This window comes from Dendronephthya gigantea, unplaced genomic scaffold (genome assembly GCF_004324835.1).
Source record: "Dendronephthya gigantea isolate DGI-Jeju-01 unplaced genomic scaffold, DenGig_1.0 000113F, whole genome shotgun sequence".
Taxonomy (NCBI): domain Eukaryota; kingdom Metazoa; phylum Cnidaria; class Anthozoa; order Malacalcyonacea; family Nephtheidae; genus Dendronephthya; species Dendronephthya gigantea.
Window position 1 is genome coordinate 81,099 of NW_021163123.1, and position 19,368 is coordinate 100,466.

The 19,368-nt window shown below is 35.8% G+C and overlaps 1 protein-coding gene across 1 annotated transcript; it reads right to left on the reverse strand.

Moving 5' to 3' along the window:
• LOC114535221 lies at positions 1 to 3,573 on the reverse strand. Its single transcript, XM_028556602.1, has 4 exons — positions 3,335 to 3,573; positions 989 to 1,072; positions 131 to 425; positions 1 to 35 (listed from the first exon to the last, which is right to left on the reverse strand). Exons 1-4 carry the CDS (start codon positions 3,350 to 3,352, stop codon positions 1 to 3), a joined length of 432 nt encoding a protein of 143 aa, XP_028412403.1. The 5' UTR covers positions 3,353 to 3,573.
• Between the last annotated feature and the right edge of the window lie 15,795 nt (positions 3,574 to 19,368).

Consider the following 19,368-nt stretch of genomic DNA (forward strand, 5'->3'; position numbering starts at 1 on the left):
CTATGCATGGTCTATTTCATTGTCTAGTTTCGCAGCTGCAAATATACATCCCTTAAAAGTGGAATTGTAAGTTGCATAAGAAATTGCACCGTGTAACAGCGCTTTTAATTACATTCCTAAACTATATTACCTTCGGCTTTGTCGGAATCCGTGAGACATTTCTGAATTTCGTCGCCTTCGTTTTCTTTATTTTCCGTCTTATTAGGGGTAGCGCATACTCGCTCGTTGTACGATTGCGGGAAAAAATAGTCGTTGCTGTCAAATTTCTCCTGCATGATGATCACCGGTTCAGGTGTCACGTGACGGCATGGATTCGAATGACGTATTACCACCTTCGTACCTGGCTTGCTTATTTGGGCATCGTGGATTAGGTACAATTTGAAGTACGCCAACAAGGTGATGATTGTGCTGATAACTACAAATACCTGGAAAAAAAGACAAGAGAGTTGGTACGGGAAACAATAGTTCTTGAAATAGCGAATTTACGATATTATAATCATGCGATGGCGAACACAATTCGGGATTAATAGTACGAGGGATGTTTACAAATTTTGCCAAAATTTGACGAGTCTCCGTCTGTATTCGATAACCCCTATGCGTGAACGCGTTCGTACGAGAAACACTTATAACTGGAAAGCAGCCTAATTAAAAATAGTTATATCACAGTTAGAGAACCTACTTTTAAAACGGCAGTCTCAGCTATTTTAGGAGCATTTCCTTTTTAAGTCAGAAATGTTGTCGTATATTTTTAATCTATATACTGACCCTTTAAATATAAGTATATCAGCAAAACCACTAAGTAAGGCACTTCAGCAAGGAGTTAGTCGCGATGTGCCTTTTTTTAGACGCAAGCAAATTGGATTTTGGTCAGTATTTTTGGCCAGTATATATGGCCGGTGTGAACTCCCAAAATATCTTTCCGGGACCTTTTAATGCAGTGCCAAAATAGCCGTATAGGTTTCGCAAAAGAACCGTCGTATAGTCTTACCTTTAATACCTTGATTATTTTTCTTCTTTCATTGTGGTCGGATATTCCCATGACTGGAACATACCTCTGCCCATAACTTATTACCTATATGGTGTGTTATATATAGTACAGGATTAACTGGACTGTTTTAAAATCATTCATGATTTATGTATAGGTTAAAACTTCGTGTGGAAGTTTCCGGCAGAAGCAATCTACAAGAAAAGGTGTAAGAATTTTTTGTAGTCAACGTGGCAATATTATCTTCCTTTTTAAAAAAACAAATATTCTTTTTATTGCGTCTTTTTTTTGTTTTACTGACATGTTTTCATTCTCCGTTATTGAGTGTGAAATCACCTCGTAATTATTTGACGATGGCCGTAATTTCAGTTTGATTTCCATGCAAATATTTGCTCTAAATCTTGCCATGAATAAGAAAGGAGGGCTCTCAAGTAAAAGGCGATGATGATCGTCATGATTATTAAAAGTTGTCACACTGCAACATGGTCCGCATGACTGCATGTAGAAATTGTAGGACAACAATTGTTTGACAACATTGGACTATATTTGGGCGCATGTTGGTGTTTATTTCAGTATTATAGGGCATTAAAATTCAAACAGATGGTAATTTCAATAGTTTTTCAGTTTTTTTCGACGACTTCACGAAATCCTAACTACTCCCTTACATTTTTTCAGAGAGTTGCCAGCCTTAGGATAATTGTATGTGGTATACGCGCATTGACCGGGCTGCCTATGCTGCCTAATCCTAAACTACGGAAACAGACCCTTACATCTATTCACTTTGTTGTTTTACGTATTAAAATACTGTTGAATGATCGAAATTAGGTTGTTGAATCAAGTTTAAAACCACGATAAAGAGCACCGCATGAGAACAGGAAGAGCTTTTTGAAAAAATATACAAAGTAGGGTGAGCCGGATCAGGTATGAACACGTGACGTATTATTATACCTGATCATATGACTTACGAGTAATTAATTATAAAGCGTTTAAAATCAGAATTCAGGTTTTACGTATGTATATACGTGCGCACAAAAAAATGCGACAGAGGAAATCATTCCTAAGCTAAATAAATACACTAAAGGGTGTATAGGACAAAGATTAACAGACATGCCATGCCAGAGTTGAATTAATCATGACGATGACACATTCCACCCTCGAATGTACATCCCATATTTATTATCCATTTCCTCCCCTTCTTTCCATATCATATATTATTCATATATAAAATTTGTTCTGATTTAATCTCAATTATTCATAATAGCACATCTATTTTTTTATTGTTTAATTGTAGGATAGATTTTACCACAATGATGAATATTAATTTATTTTAATTTGTCCAATCCGTGAATGATTTTGTATTTCTATAGATCTCATTTGATGGATCCAAGTAATTAAAGATGTGAAATGAACTTAAAGATTAAGGGTGAGTTTATTTATTTTTTGAGACACAATAGACTAAAGAATAATATACACTTAATGATGCTCCCGAGGGAAATAGTTAGTTTCGTTTTCCTAAGAGTCTGAATGTCGAGGGAAATATTGAGACTCGAGGAAAAACAAGACTCACTATTTCCCGAGGTAGTGTACATTAAGTCTTTTGTTATATAGGAACAAAAACATACATACGGGCAACAATTTTTCGCTTGTTTCCCTGGCGGGAAACATTGCATTTATTTAAAGTCATGTGACTACGAATGAACCAATCACATTTAAAATACACAGCACAATGTCTTATAATATGCAAGACTATTATGCATTATGCAATATATCATTGAGTTCTTTTCTGCACACAACAATGGTTTAAAGAGAGCTAAGCCGTTCAAATATTCCCAATCGATAATTTTAATATGCATGTATTCGGCGATACTCTCTCGTTAGTTGGGAACAGTGAAGAAGAATTATACAGCTAACCGACGCGCACTTTATGCAAAATATCTATAATCAATGTCAAGGTTAAAACCTCATTCGCCTTGGTAAAATTTGGCAATTCTCATTGTATAACAAACGTTTTCTCCGTCAAAATAACACCATTCATCCTACGAATGTTGATGGAACAAATGCGCATCAAGATTTAGCGTTGAGTCATCGGACTATAAATTTGGGCTTTTATATATGTATATGCTGTTATAGTCTTACAAGAATTAAGCCCGTTAGTCTTCGAAATAATCTCTCAGAAATTGTTTGTCGACGTTTTGTTTGGCAAACTATACATGCGTGGGCTATAACCCAGCCAGATAAACATTGCCATCACAGTGCCAAATCATTGTGAACTAACGCATTTAACCCGCAATATTTACATTATTCGCAGCCTATTGCTCTGCTCACAGAACCGAAGGCGTATCAACTCACCTTTGGTCTTGAACTCATTCTTTATATTCTGTTGAATGATAATTCCTGGCTTTCTGCTACGATGCAATTATACCTTTTGCTAGCCTCTGGCTGACGTTTAGTCAATATTCTCCGTGTAATGATTTGCGGTCAGGCTGACTGTCTGCATGTGTTTAGGTTTGGCTCAATTCACACGGAACGGGAACTAATCAGTGGCCCGCTGTTCTTAGATTAGATGCCGACAGGGGACGATTTTTATAATAAATACGGAAGCTTTGCATGTACAGATTGATGATCCAAGCATTGATGGTTTATTGGAGTTTGACGTTGATCTTATTAGATTATGTTGTTGAGCCTGTTAGCACATAAGGCAAGGGTGCTGTTCATTATACCTAACCCTGTTAAAACAGGTCAAGTCGACGAAGCATGGTTAATTAAAGCAAAGTTTAGAAATTAGAATAGACTGCATGCATATTACTAGTCGGATAGAAATTAAAGCAATCAAAAGTCGCTCCCTTTTTAAAATTAAATTGTCAAAATACTCATGAGAATCTTCGTCTGAATACATGCAGAAATTGAATATCAAGTCCCACCGTCTTGACCAATAATTGCATCGTATTAAATGTGCGCCATGCACACATAAATAATAAATTAGATACTTACTTTAACTTTTATCTACTTTCCTATAAACTATATATCTCTTTTCATTTCATATATTTTCTCTTTGTATACGTGCAAAGTGTTGGCTCGTTATTTATCTGGGTAAAAGTCAAGAATTTGTAGCTAAATGTCTTTGTAGAAGGAAGATTTTTAAGTTTAGTTAGTTCTTCATCCAAAATCAACGATGGCAAATTTTATGACAATTCATGTCAAAGTATTAGCTATACTTACGAGTGTCTTTAGCTAATTAAATAGCGAAACTTGTATGCCGCAACTCTAACGATGGTACAAATGATACATAAATATTGTACACTTGTTGAAGGCTGCATGTTTTCCACAAGGCACAGCCGGAATTCGTCCATGGCTATGCTCGTAGTTTTCGTGTTTGTATACAACTAATTTCAAAATCGCAAAGAAAAATTTGGCACTGGAAGCGAAATTCCTCCTAGTGGAAAACAGCCCAAAGGCATTTCTCCACTAGGCTTGGTAAATTGAAATAATTGACTTAGGAAAGCTCCGTCTGTGCGACGGTTTTGTCATTCATCTACGGCTTATTAAATATAAACTTTAAAGCCAAAAAGCTAACAGTCGTTAATGAAACATCTGTAGCTCGGATAAGAAGATAAAAAACTGACTTTATAACATGCAATACGAACTGCTCAAATCGAAAAACTAGTATTTTCCATAATTTCATTATTGGAAAAATGAAATCAACATAAATAATCATTCGCTTTTTTCCAATAAAAAATATCGCACGCCCCTGAAAATAATTTTATATACTTTCAGTATCAAGGAATTCACTGCTTCACCAGATTTTTAGGCCAAGAATCTTTTGATAAAATAAGCAACGAAAATTTCGCTAGACATGCAGTTCAGTATTACAATAAAAAACCTGAGATTACTGTTTAAGCTTGTTATAGCTATCAGTAGTTTTAATGACCTCATTTGCAAGCTTAACTGGATTATTTTAGGTAAAATTCAATGATAGTTGTCTGGGCAGAGGGTTTGCGTCATGTTAACCTTCGGTGTTCAAGGAAAAAATTGCGTGATCCCGCAAATGACGTGAGATGCATGCATATCCGTATTAGTCGAAAATCGTCTCAATTTTAGTTCAGTCAATAAATTGAGCATACCGCGTCACGAACCAACCACGGTGTTAATTGCAATTTTATAAAGCACCTTGATTCATGGTTCAATGCCTATAACTTCACTAGCAGTTTCCAAAATGTTTATCACGCTATAGAATTAACCGTGATCAAACATACCCAGCGAATAAACTGGAAATTAATGACATTTTGATGACAATTTGCAAATTTACGAACACGAGTGATCGGCATGTTTGAAATAGACTATAAGTATAAATTCAATGCAATGTTTGAAATAGACTATAAGTATAAATTCAATGCAATGAAACGCAAACACAAGAAGTTTCAGACTGAATTTTTTTGGAATTTTTTGAAAATTCACGTAATAATTCACAAACACTTCTTTCCGGCCGCTGGAAAAAAATTAAAGGCCGATAGTATTGAAATTGTATATGCATGATGTTTATGATTATCATGATGATTGGTTTTTTCCATACTTTGTACAAAATATAATTAAACGAAATTTCCAGTTGTTTCAGTGGTGTACTAATGTACTTGACTTCGAAGACCTATTTAGCATATTCCGCGAGGCTATGAAAGACAAATTCGCGATGCATGTATATAAATGTAACCTTGACATTCAGCATTCTAGATCTTGCTAGGTATTTTTTAGGGTTTTCTTGTCATGTTCTAGTCAATCTTATTTGGTCATGTTGTTAAATATATCTATGCGAAAACAGTTATTGTTGTCACAATGTCACTACGAGCGGTTTTCTTTAAAATCCCTGCAAATAAATGATCGCCAGAGATTGAAAATCAATACGTTTTAAGATATAACTTTTGTGTAATTTATACCTCAGTAGACGTGTAGGCTCGAAAGCTTCGAAAATTATCAATATTCGATTCATAGTTAATTGTTTGACCATAGTCAACGATGACGGTTGAGGTCATCCGAGTGTCATCGGTAACAAGTCGACAGGAAATTAGGTCTCATTTCAACCGGAGTGTTATAGACTGTCTGAAGTTATTTGAATGTTCAAAGAGCTATTTGAATGATCGTTAAAAGTGTTTTGATGTATGTTTATTTACTTAACTAGCTCGCTGGATGCGCTGATGAGGGGCCGTCATAATTACAGGGCATGGGAAAGGAAATATAAACTTGCCAGCTTTTATTAATGGTTCAATCAAAGTCTTTTTTATCACGAATCGGTTAATGCCGCATTTATTATTTCCAATGGCGTATATATTACATTAATCACTCATTAACGGAAACTTGTCATTCGTGACAGGTTAGACAGTATCTTAACTCTTAAGTGGTGCTCATGATCATCAGTCGTGAATTGTAGAAATAAGAAAAGACGATGGCTTCTAGTAGAGTATATATAACCAACGCTTGTGAAATAATCCTTTTCGAAGCCGAATGTAGGGTATTATGAAAATTCAAGGCACTTTCAGAGAATCTTTCAAAGTGATGATGCATGATGATAGATAATAAGACTTCTTCATCGACAATTACACGCATGCGTTCCATTTGGTGACCTATGACTAGAAAATTTTGTGTCAAGTAAATGTGTCCAGAAGCACAAAAATACCGACATTCTTTCCCGCACACGATCAATTTTTGCTGCAGGTAATTTGCCACGAATGCCAAGTTTGCATGCCTGGTGTGCGTCGGGGTTAGTTTCTGCTTCATACGTCGAGATTGTTCGAGTAGAATCGCTAGTTGATTTGCTTTCATGTCAACCTCGTCATAGAAACCGCGTCTTAAGTGTGAAAAATATCACCCTTGACTAAATCTGAAGTCTTACAATCCTATATTCCAAAAAGCGTAATCTCCCATTGTTCTATCAACGTATAGGTCGGTTACAGAAAAAAAAGCTGATGAGAAAGTTTTAAATTCAGTCACGTTTCGTTCAATCTCGGGTAACATTGTATGCTTCATGATATAAACAACTGTTCAGAAGCGTGAGATGATTTTGTGGTATTAAAATAAGCCTTTTTGAAACCAAACAAGTTGTTAGGACGACTATATACACGACTACCAGGAACATCTTATTAACTCAATTCATTACCTCATTTTACGCATTTTACGCTATGTTAAATCTCGGGTTACCGGGTTCGTGAGAAACAGCCCCATGGTTGATTTATTGCGCGCATGCGGAGGTCGAAATGAGGCCGCTGGCCCGGTGTGTGTGTGGAGGGGGGTGACGCTTTTTATATCTATCGTTATATTATACGGACTAGCTCTTTCACATGAAACGGTTTGTTTGCCAATAGGCACGCACGGGGTAAAGAGGAGGAAGCGTAGTGGGCAGAGGAGGGAGGCAGGAAGCTGTCCCCTCAGCAACACTTGAATTTAGAAATGTTGTGGAAATCCTTATCGATTCCTATACAAACTCAAGGAATTTTTGCTGAAATCAGTGATAATTAAAAAATCGGGCCAACTTGCACTCGAGAGTCATTTGACCACGAGTCGGGTAATTTGAAAATGAATATTTATATATATAGGCATGTCTGCCTGCATATGTTTATTTGCAGCTCTGTATATAGGTGATTTTCTCGTATTTTCAACAGCACTGAAGTCTGTAAGGGTGAATATTGAACAAACCAATGTAACTAAGCAATCTGCATGGGTATACTTAGACATGCAAGAGGAGGAATGAAACTCTTATGCACTCTGTTTATAGTACTAGTGCTTTTTTTTCTTTTAAAGAGCGGCCATTTTTCACTATAGAAATCTATTCAATTTCCAGCTTAAAGTAGGAATTCAATTTCAGTCAACTCAGAAACGATCATGCAGAATTCGGCTAGTCAGAATTAAAATGTGTCATCTAGTTTAGCAAGGAGAAAAAATAACAAGGGGGGGGTATAGGAGTGAGAACGTTATAATGTTCAGACCACAGTAAATTTCAAATATAGGCATAATATTAATATGACTTTATTCTACACGAGCTTCGCGAGCTATAAATCTATTCGTACTGAATATTGTATCGTCTCTTCTACAATGTTTCGCCCTCAGATAATTTAGATTATAATTTAGTAATAACTAGTTTGAACATTTTATTTATGTTCAAGTCTAACTATTCTTTCAAAATTCGACATTCGCCACTTTTAAATGGCTTCAGTGTCGTCTGTTCTTATGCGTTGTCACTTATAATTTAAATTATAACTTAAAATAATATATTTATACAGATTCACGTGTTACATTCAGTCACCGAGGACCAGCTATTCACAATATCTATGCTACAAACACGCCGAGTCAAAACGGAAATGTCTAAATCCCTCGCTTAACCAATGGAGAATTCCGAGCATTCGCACGCCACTGGGACACGCACTGTCACCAAAGATGTGTTCGTAATCGTTCCATTTCCTGGATAAGGGATTCTAAGAAATTCCATCACCCTGTACCTCGTAACGCAATGGAAATTCCCCTTTATTTTTAAGCACTTTGCCCAGGTGGGCTGGCCCGACGCGCTGAGGCCCTTCCCCGGGACACATTTTCTTTCAATATAGTATTGTGGAAAGAAGTAATCTTTGTGTCAAAAGTTGCTGAGGTCGACTTTTGGCTCAGGAACGACGTGAGGGCAAAGATTCGTGTGTATGTAGTGCAGACTGGGTATGCTTTTGCCTCCGCAGTTCACCATGAAATCAAGAAAAAGCCAGATGAAGAAGGCGCATCTTATCTGAAAGTAGAAGAAGATATATAGAAAATTAATTAAGTAACAAATTTTTCATTTTAGTCATAGTCATAGTAACTAACCGAACTGTGAAGAAGAAGCAAATGAAACTTTAGTTGAAATGTTGTTTTGTGCCAACGGTATTTCTCATTGGCAAAGAGTAGGTACCATGCATGATGTCTGCAGAATTTATCTGACACATCAATAAAGTTCGTGATTGATTGACTAGTTTGATTGATTAGCTATATACCAGGATCATCAAAAATTGCAAATCGTTGAAGTCATGAGACCTTTGGAATTCACATGACTCAGCACTAACTCGCCCTATAGGGTACGGACATAAAATGTATACGAGTAGCCGAAATTTGTACCAATCGTCTGAATTAATAACCTCAAAATGACCATTTCAATCCGGTCAGATGTGTATGATGAGCTGTCAAAAGATTGCAGAATGCGTATTCTGAAGAAAAACTGAACTTTTTTAAGATATTCAAAAGGTTTCTCTTTGATAGCGGTACAGAAATGCACAATTGTGAACCGGCGATTAGCTTTTCGGGTTGACACGTCTTAAACACCAATTTCTGCGTGTCTCTCCATCAGGGGCCAGTTGCATAAAACTCTTCGCCATTTTGTATCCTAAACCGCAGTTAAAACTTTTATACAACTGGCCCAAGCAGGATAATACAATACGCAATACTTGTAATACGAGGCCTTGTCACATTATTTAAAGAAAAACTTTACGTGCATGTGCACGGCATTGAAACAATTATCGTAAATACTCTATCTTATTGTCTTAGCTACTTCGTCAATTGCTTCCCGATGTTAGCAAGAGGAAGTGATTTAAATCCGACTATCGTGAACAGGGTTAACCGACAATTAGTTTACATAGGCACGCCTTAAAAGCAAGTCTATAATTCCTGAATTGAGTAATGATTACAACCGAAATAGCAGGGGACGCTCTTTTTATATGTGTTCGAGCGATTGCGTGGGCATGTCACAGTGCCGGGCGAGTCATTTGGTCTATGACAACCAAGTCCACTAGGTTGTTGTTTTTGTTTGGAGATTGAATATGGTGAATAGTCACACTGACCACGGCAGATAGAGGTGAAACATTAAAGGCAAATAAAAAAGCGCAACGTAGTTCATTGTTCAACTTAACAACATTTTACAACATTTAACATCATTTATTAACAACACCGTAGCATGCTTTACAGAATCAGCTATACTGGCTCCAGTACACAAGAATGGCGACGTTTATTTACCGACTTTTTGGCGTAAGTTTACGCCGAAGAAGATTAACTTTAACATATATACACTTAACCGGTGTTGAGAAAACTTCAACGGTAAAATTGCACTTTGTATGTGTAATATACTGATTTACCCAAAAATTGTGTGTATTAACACTTATTTGGTGTCTTGTCTTATCCCCTATAACAATGATAAATACTTTAAACACAACATAATGTTGGAACAGTACCTTACAACGGTTTCCAAATACTGATAAAGGCTTCACCGAATTGCCATTCATGATCATCTTCGTTTTCAATAAACAATACAGTTTAGCTTCCCCAAAAAAGTATTCTCGATGCAGACTTTTGATACCAGTTGAAGACCAGACTTGTTCCGTTGAGGCAGTTCTCAAGCAAGATCGCGTATACACAACTATTTTATCAATGGAACACTTATTTATATTCAAACTTGCATCAGCGCCAGTTTCAAGGCAAGTACTGAAGCAATACGTACATGCGCACAAATATTTATACAAGAAAACCGCGGGAGATAAGATCTGGGTTGTTCCAAAACGGAAGAAGGTGCTCAGTAAATGAAAAACAGGAAAGAAGTTTATTGTAAGGAAATGGTCTCACTTAGGGATCATATCGACAGCGCTAATCAGCATTCAAATGGTTTAATAATGTGATTATAATGTGACTTTTTTTATGCGAATTACCATCATACGAGAACATATACTTTTGACCCCATTATGTGGCTGCGGAAATTTCTGGCCTGTTTTACCGGTGTTTAAGACGATTATGACCTTTTAATTAGGAAATGGTTGTTATAGATGGAATTTCAACTAGGCGTCCGCATCTATATATGCGACGAATATATATATATATATATATATATATATATATATATATATATATATATATATATATATATATATATATATATATATATATATATGACTCATATTTAACATTATATTACATATACTGGGAAATACAAACCATTATTTTGTAATTGAAAACTGTTTCATGCATGCAACTATTACTGTCCATTTATCTTTGATTTCTTCGAGATTGCCGTTTCTTTATACATATAAGACTTTAGCAAAACATAATTTTGATTATCTAAATGCTACAAATCAACTAATTCCTAAGATATACATAATAGTAGCAAAAGCGTTTTACTCCGAACATACTCTGAATATAGCGGGGTTTGTCAGGAGAAATTAGGCTTATTTTGTATGGTTTAGCAAAAGTTGACAAAGAATATTTCTCACAATTTACACAATTCGTGGTGTCTGTCAAGGGATTATCATATATAGGAATTGTCATGGAGATTTCGGAGATTTGGGCGGGGATCCCTGGTCCAATGAATACGAGATTTGGTGGCTGTGACTTAAAACAACATTTAAAAAATCACATCGGAACAGCTTTCGCCTAATTATTACGTCACTATCAAAATCCTGATTTGCCACTAAGAAATCGAGGTCTAGTTAGTTTTGGGCTAAGACGGGATCACTCACATACGTCATTCGAATTCAGCAACAGTTAATTTAATGTGCAAAGGTCAAATCACGAGATGTATTTAAAATAGGCGATATTAATACGACTTCCACATGGGGTTCGTTCACACGTACCATGCACGTGGAGAAAAGGGTGAAATCCATTTAAAGTTATGCAACCGAATTAAATAAGTAGATTTATGGCAATTGATTGTGTGTCTTTGATTAGTTTTTTGCATGTATACGCGCATGCTGTTACATAAGCATGATAAGAAGGATTTTTAACAGATTTTAGAAATTGAGGATTGAAAAAAAAGGGACAGTTGAATTGCGCCTTTTCTCGGGGCAAATCCGTCGTATAAGAAGGATTCAGGTCTCGGACTTTACGATGCAGAGATAAAAAACACGATGACCTTGCGGCTTATGTGGTTGAAAAATTACCGACCAACAGCGAATCGATTATCTTCGAACTTTCGATACGTCAGCGACGCATAGCCTATCCTTATCTTATTAAAAACATAGACACATATAATCAAAAATATTTTAATTAAATAAAGCCGTTTATTCATTTACTTCCAACAAAAATAGTACATCTCATAAAAAAATTTCAACCTGCACGAGAATTTGCGCACTTGAAGAAAAACAACATTTTCAAAATAATTTCACGGCTCCAATATATATGTAATGTTTACAAATTACAACACGAGCGGCCGTGTTGTATTGATTATATTTTTCCGATACAACCACTAGGGTTTGTAACTGATTTGCATCATATTCAAACTAATTTGTATGGGGTATACATGGCCAGTGTGCATGTGACCTAATTCACGAAATTTAGTTGGGTATAAACATCATTAATTATTCATGAATTTCATAAACTTGAATAAAAATTGTGCGCTCTTCAATAAAAGTTGCGTCCTTTTTAGCGCGCCAGGAATATTGTGAGCACAATTCGATTTAATGAACTATAATTATAGCTTTAGAACTTATGCGCCAATTTAATTGCTGTGCGCGCTTCTAGACTGAGGTTTAAAGGATTGTACAGCTTGGACAACCTTTCTGCTTTAGCTCTTCAAACTAAAATCCCAACAGCTGGTTCCATTTCCACGTATATGGACATGTAGTTAATATTGCAGTTCAGTTGATAACTTCTTGGGCAGACGCGTGGGTAGACTCTTTTCGCAAGCGCGCCGTAGACTTTTGTCAAATATTTGGCGAGCTTTGCGCGCGGCGAGACGACAAAAAAGAATTCAATAATTACATATATTGCTCCTGCGAAAATTGTTTTGAAAAACATTTTCGCAAGAACTAATGTGGCCATAATTTTTTCGTGATTCGAGTAAAGCTTTAAATTGAGATTTAAAGATAAGGTTACTATTCATGCATGACAAAGACAAACACGGTTTAACTTTAAATCTTGAAAAGACAATTTAGTTTCTTAACTGGCAAGTTTCTTAACTGGCGAAAACCTCCCCGTTGACGTTTCGGCCTTAGGGTCCACGCACAGGGAGTTCATGATTTCAAAACAAGAGGGTGTTTGAAAATTAGCGTTTGGCAAGGCCAACAACCCAATTTTTTTTCAGTATCCTATACGTCATTGCATGCAATTGTCACGGAGAGGTCACATACTATCCGGCATAACGTTAATCCTAAATTTACCTCAGTCGATATTGCACGCGTAATTAAACGTGACAAATACTCTGAAAATTTAATGTACAGGTTTTTATGCCAGTGGTGCATCGTTAGCCAATGCTAAAATGAAGTATGAATTTTTTTCATTGATCGCTAAAAAAAATGCGTGACTGAACGGAGTGTGTAATATAGTGAATAAGCGTATAATAAGTGAACAGCCTGTGTGTCAGATTGAGAATGGTAAATGTCAAATATAGTGAGGTAGCCTGGTAGGAGGTAGGTAGATATAGCGTTTTAGTGTTAAATATTGTCACTAAATATGAAACATTATATTAGAAGCTCATGCAATGAGAGTATTTCAGTATTTTTTATATTCCTTAAAATAAGAGAACTCTTAAAGGTGATAGATTTTTCAATAAGAGAACTCTTAAAGGTGATTGATTTTTCATTTTCTATTTTCGAGATACCTGCATGCATGATCGTGCGCTACCGCATAATACTCACGGAAGTGCTGCAGGTGACGATACAACTGGGAACACGCAATATTTGTTGTATTTTTCAGACTATTTTACTGACTTCAATTACAATGAAGTTTAAAAATTTTTTTACCAAATCTGCTCTTTGTGGTCATCTGTGAGACAAGTTTTCCAATTGAAACATGGCAAGCACGTTCCCATGGGACTAACATGCACATTCACACACACGGGAAGATCAATTTATGTAATGTGATTAATTAACGCATAGATATATTGCCAGCCATTAATTTTGCATACCCTTTCCGCAGCTCAGTTTTCTGAGCATCAATAATGACACATTAAATTTTACGCCGTATAGTTTCTCAGCTTCGCGTCAGTTTATCTCTTTGTGACGCAAGCTAAATATATATAGGCTGATATACACGTAGACGTAAAAGGAGCTACCGAATGAATATATATATATATATATATATATATATATATATTAATATATATATATATATATATATATAGGGTTGGGTTTGGTTAAGGGCTAGTGTGTTTTGCAGACGTAAAAATAATTCTATTTAGGGACGTGGAAGTCAGTTCTGAGACTATTACGTGCATACACGCCCAAATAAAGACGCAACATCAATTGGCAATTCGCGATATAGTGAAGTGTTAGTGCTAGGATAGGGAAGTGAGTAAGCTTTAAATTAAAATATGTAAAAAATGAAGAAACGTCAAAAAGCTGTGGAAGCTAGAAATAAGATATAAGATTCAATATAGGATATCAAATAGTTTAACGTGTTAAATAAAGGGATTACCAGTATCCTTTCAGAAAACGAAGTTCTTAAATAAGCCTAGTTTTCACCTTTCGTCGTTATACCTGTCGCATGAGTGAAAGGTGGTAGATGTGCATGAAATAGTTTACCTTGTCTTTCGTATGGGGTGTTTTGGGTTGTGCTATTTATCGCACATATATGCATAGTCCCAACGACATGATGAAACACTTTTATTCTTTTACATCTGCCACTGACTCGGAGTTTGATGAAAACTAGATTTTAGTGAACAGTGATAAATTGATTCGGCGCAAGGGTTCAACTCCACACAGTCTGCTAAATTTTAATCACCACCAAACAAACAGCAATTACAGTCCAGATGGCGTATTCATTCGGTGTCCGTTAAAGATGGCGATCAGTTTTAAACGGGGCGGGGGGAGGGGAATTACAGTGGCTTCTGTGCTCGTGTATTTCTGAACTTTATAACCTAGCAAACATTTCAAAGAGTTTAATTAAAAGAGATTTACATCACATGCAAAGAGTTTCCTTACGTAACAGACCATGACGGACTGTACCGCTGTATCATGTTACGAATGTTTCATATCTTGCTTGGTTTTTGTAACATTTCGACCGTAAGAGTAAGCTGATGTAGGCTATTAAAGGGAAGGATTATCAGGAGATGCATCATCCCAAGTTTTTATCTGGACAGCCTGTTATCAAACCTATAAACACAATTTTGGATTGGTCAAATTTCCGATGAATGCATGTATATAATATATAGTAGACATTTTATACAACTTATGATTTTTATTCTTTAATCTGGAAGTAATTCATTAAGTTCCACTTAACATCTGACGTCATCCGTAGCGAGTGTTGATGAGTTCAGGATTTGTCAAACGACTATGTTATTAAAAGGGGCTCGAAAAGTGGTGTGGTAAATAACTAAACTAAGGAATGAGAGAGAACAATCGATTTTTTAATATTCTTGTAATTTTGCATGGTGATATCACATTATTAGTAATGAAAGTGAATTAGCCTGTAGGTACACCACATAAGTATTGCTTTGCAGGATTAAATACTTATGTGGTGTACCTACAAGCTAATTTACTTAAAGAGATCTATTTTGTTTATCTTACTCTAAAAAAACTACTGAAACTAGTAAATTAATTAGCGGTGTTTCGTGTTTGAATGAAAAAATAAGCTGAATGGAATTTTTCTGTGAGAGGTGATTATGACGACGGAGTGATTAGGTTAAGTTATAAGTAATTCTATTTCATCCTCTCCTCAGACATACGGTCTTAAATCGTAGCACTAAGTGATATTATAAACAAAACATAATCCGAAGATTATGTCGACGAAGAAGACGTCTCCAGTGAACCAACGGTACTGGGTTTAACGAAGATTAACCGAAATATCTTTTTCAAGATGCAAATCTTTTCTTTCTATTTTGTTTATTATTTTTGTTGAATTCTTGGCTGGCATATATAGTTTTTTTGACGATCTAAGTACCCTAAAGGTAATTCAATAGTGTACGTAATCAATTCCGGGTACTGGTCGCGCAATGGCGGACTAAAGGGACTAAAGCCTAGCGCACACTGGTGAACTTATATAACACGCATTCGTGTCACTCGTGACATAAGACACTTCCCGAAATTGTGCAATAAAAACCATCCTACGCAAATTTCCTACGCAATGAAAACCATTCCACTAACAATAGAATGATTGCACGCCTCGTTTCCAAGCTATTGTTTTGTGTGCACTCAATCTATTGTGTCTCAAGTTTCTATTGTAACTTACACATATTCCTAGTCTGCGGGAACCAGAATTGAGATATTTTGTCATTTGTGCTCATTTTACGACTCGAATAATATAATGGAATTTCCCTTTCCCTGCAGACTAGGAACCTGTGTATATAATATAGGTGGCAATTGTATAACGAGTGACACGTGTGCATGCCGTTTGCGCCAGGATTAAAGGTAAAAAGTTTAATGTGGGATTTTCGTTTGCCAATCAGTTGGTGCACGTTGTTGGGCGATGTTTTGCATTTTCTTTCTTTTGATGGAACCGATGTGCACACGGAAATTGGTCCTCTCCGGCGGTTTGTATTTCAAAAGAAAGCGATGGCCACATTTTACACTCCAGTGTTTTATGGTTGATTCAATTAGGCTGGTGTAAGGACGCTAAATGGATTAAAGAGAACATTCCTCAAAAACAAAAAGAAGTTAAAAAGAAATTGCATGCGTGTTGAAAATGTTTTCTTTCTATGGGGTGTATAAAAAAACCACCTAGCAACCCACTTAACATTCAAAATATCCACTTTGCGAATATACAATTAGAAGTTCTGTTGTACTATTGTGCTAATAACAATATGAATATTAAGTGTTTACCTTTTTTTGGAATTCTGACGTACCATTTTTTTTTGTATTTCTGACGTAAATGCATTAGCTTTCGGATGCCAATATAATCCTTAAATTGAGAGGACACCGAAATACGTTTGGGCTGTGGATTTTCTGTCAAGAAACGGGTGATAAGGTCATGAGATGATTTCAATGGCTCTCTTTGATCCCGTTCCTATCCAGACAATTCGTCTTTATTCTTTGCACTAAGAACATAAAATGAAACATAATCCAAGTGTTGAGACTTAAACAATGGGTTTAAAAGATTAACTCATATTTTAGGTTCCAAGCTGTAGTTGTCTATTGATTTCGTCTAAATTGTTATATCTGGTATTTCTTTACTGCGTATATACCAAATAATATTAAATTCTTAAATGATTATATATCGCCGATAAATACCTCAAAACACGTTTTGGTCCAAGGGGCGGTCTCTTCTATCCTAAATCCTATATATATATATAGCATAATAGCATATATGTTAAATATATATATATATATATTTAACAGTTATTCTGCGAACTCGAGTCGTATATGAGCTGTATATATATATAACTGTTTTATTATATACATATGCAAATTTTGTCGCTCTTTCGGTGCATTTTGGTGTGCTATTAATCATCAACTAAAGCTTGGATTTCTATTTCACTCAACTCCCCAAATCTTTCAGCCATTTTGTTTACTTTCTGTACTAGACAAATGAGCTAATATTTGTCTAGTAGCCAACCAATGAAATTGAAGAATACCTCATATCTGGCGCTTGTTTATATAATAAATATATATATTATGTATCAAAGAATCGTTTGAAACCAGCACAAGCAGGGTTTTTTGTTTTACTGCAGCTTGCAGGATTAGAATGCTAATGTTTACAGATTTTGTGGGGTTATTATGCATGCATGATGAATTCCATTCAATGCAGAAGCGTTTGGAAATCCTACAGGAAGCACCGAAGCAATAATCTATTGTTCTTAGGTTTCCTTGCGAAATTACAATGGGGGCATTCCTTATTGAACCTCGTAATATTTAGTACGACGCGCACAGTGCACATGTAAATATGTCTCTTGTGTTCAAAGTGTCATATCATGCATGCTCATTATTGAAGCGGGGTATAATGGTAGCTAGGTAAAAGAGCGAGCCGAGAATGCAATGATATGGTACAGAATGTATGGATAATTTCTGTCAACAAACGGGCGGAGAGGTCACATTATGAAAAATAGGATAAAATAGGACTTAAAAATCAGAAAATTGCCATTTTGGAAGCTGTTTTTTTCACGTTCTGTTCAAAGTTTAAGGGTCTAAAATAGCAACAAACCTCTGCTTTTATGTTTAATACTTTGGGAGGATAACTTAATTAAATGATAGCTGCAATCCGAAAACATTGAACATTCTGGAAGAATCCATACTATAGTAGCTATAAACAAGATTTAAACAAGAATACTTGCATTTTTAGCTTAAGAAGGATTACGGCATATTTTTACTCACTATGATAATCATCCGATTATATTTTGTTGCAATTTTTTTTTGTTTTTCAATTGTCAACTGGCATTGTTACTCAGTAATAAGAAAAAAAGGTTGATCCTATTGTGTGCCTAAGACGGAACTTATATCTTAATGGAAGTGAAATGACGTCATAACAAGCACCAGATTATAAAAAAACCTCTTGACTATAACACTGATTCAATTAAAAATTTTTCTCAAGTATTTCCCATACTAACAATTAATCAGTAGTGAATTACATATTAAAATTTATGTGATTGTTTAAGTTTACTTTATGTTGTACGTGTGGGCTTTAGGCAACCGAATTTATTAAGGGGCCATTCACAAAATACGTGACGCTATAAGGGAGTGGGGGGTGTTCGCTATAGTGTCACATGATAACACATAGGGGTGGGGGGTGTTTACTGCAGCGTCACGTGACGTTACAAATATCTGTAGACTCTCGACAATACATGGATATGCTTTAAAATTAAATTGACTACCACATGAAGTATTCCATTGGCAGGGGGCCTATTGCCCCCCTATATACTAAGTTTTGAGTAGCTACATCTAATATATCACTAAATATATTTTTTTCGCACCGTTGAGGTTGACTTCTCTTTTCTATTTCGCTACTTAAATAAATTGGGGGGGGAGTATTTGGCCAGGAGTCACGTAATTTTCATGGGGTATTTTGGAAAACGTCACACAGTGTCACATAGGGGTGAGGGGGTCTTAAAAAATGGCCAAAATAGCGTCACGTATTTTATGAATGGCCTCAAACACACATATTCTTTCCTTTAATTTTCGTCCAACTCAAAGTTAAACTACTAATGGAATAATAACATAATCTTGAAACTTATTTCAAAATCAAGGTCATTGTACGACATGTACTAGCGGAGTGCCATATATCCGTATTTTACATCATTTGCCTGCAATATTTTGATTTGCTCATTTGGAGTTATATGTAACGCCTTTCAAATTTCAATCTACTTGTAAATTGGCTGTTGATTTCCTGTGCTTACAGTTTTTAATCACCTAGAATTCATAGGCGTATGGGCGCAACTTCGTTTGGGGGGCAAAAAAAAATCGCGTGCCCGAATTATAACTTTTACCAGATTTGTAACAATAGACTTGGCAAAGCGGCGGATGTGCTTTCAAGAA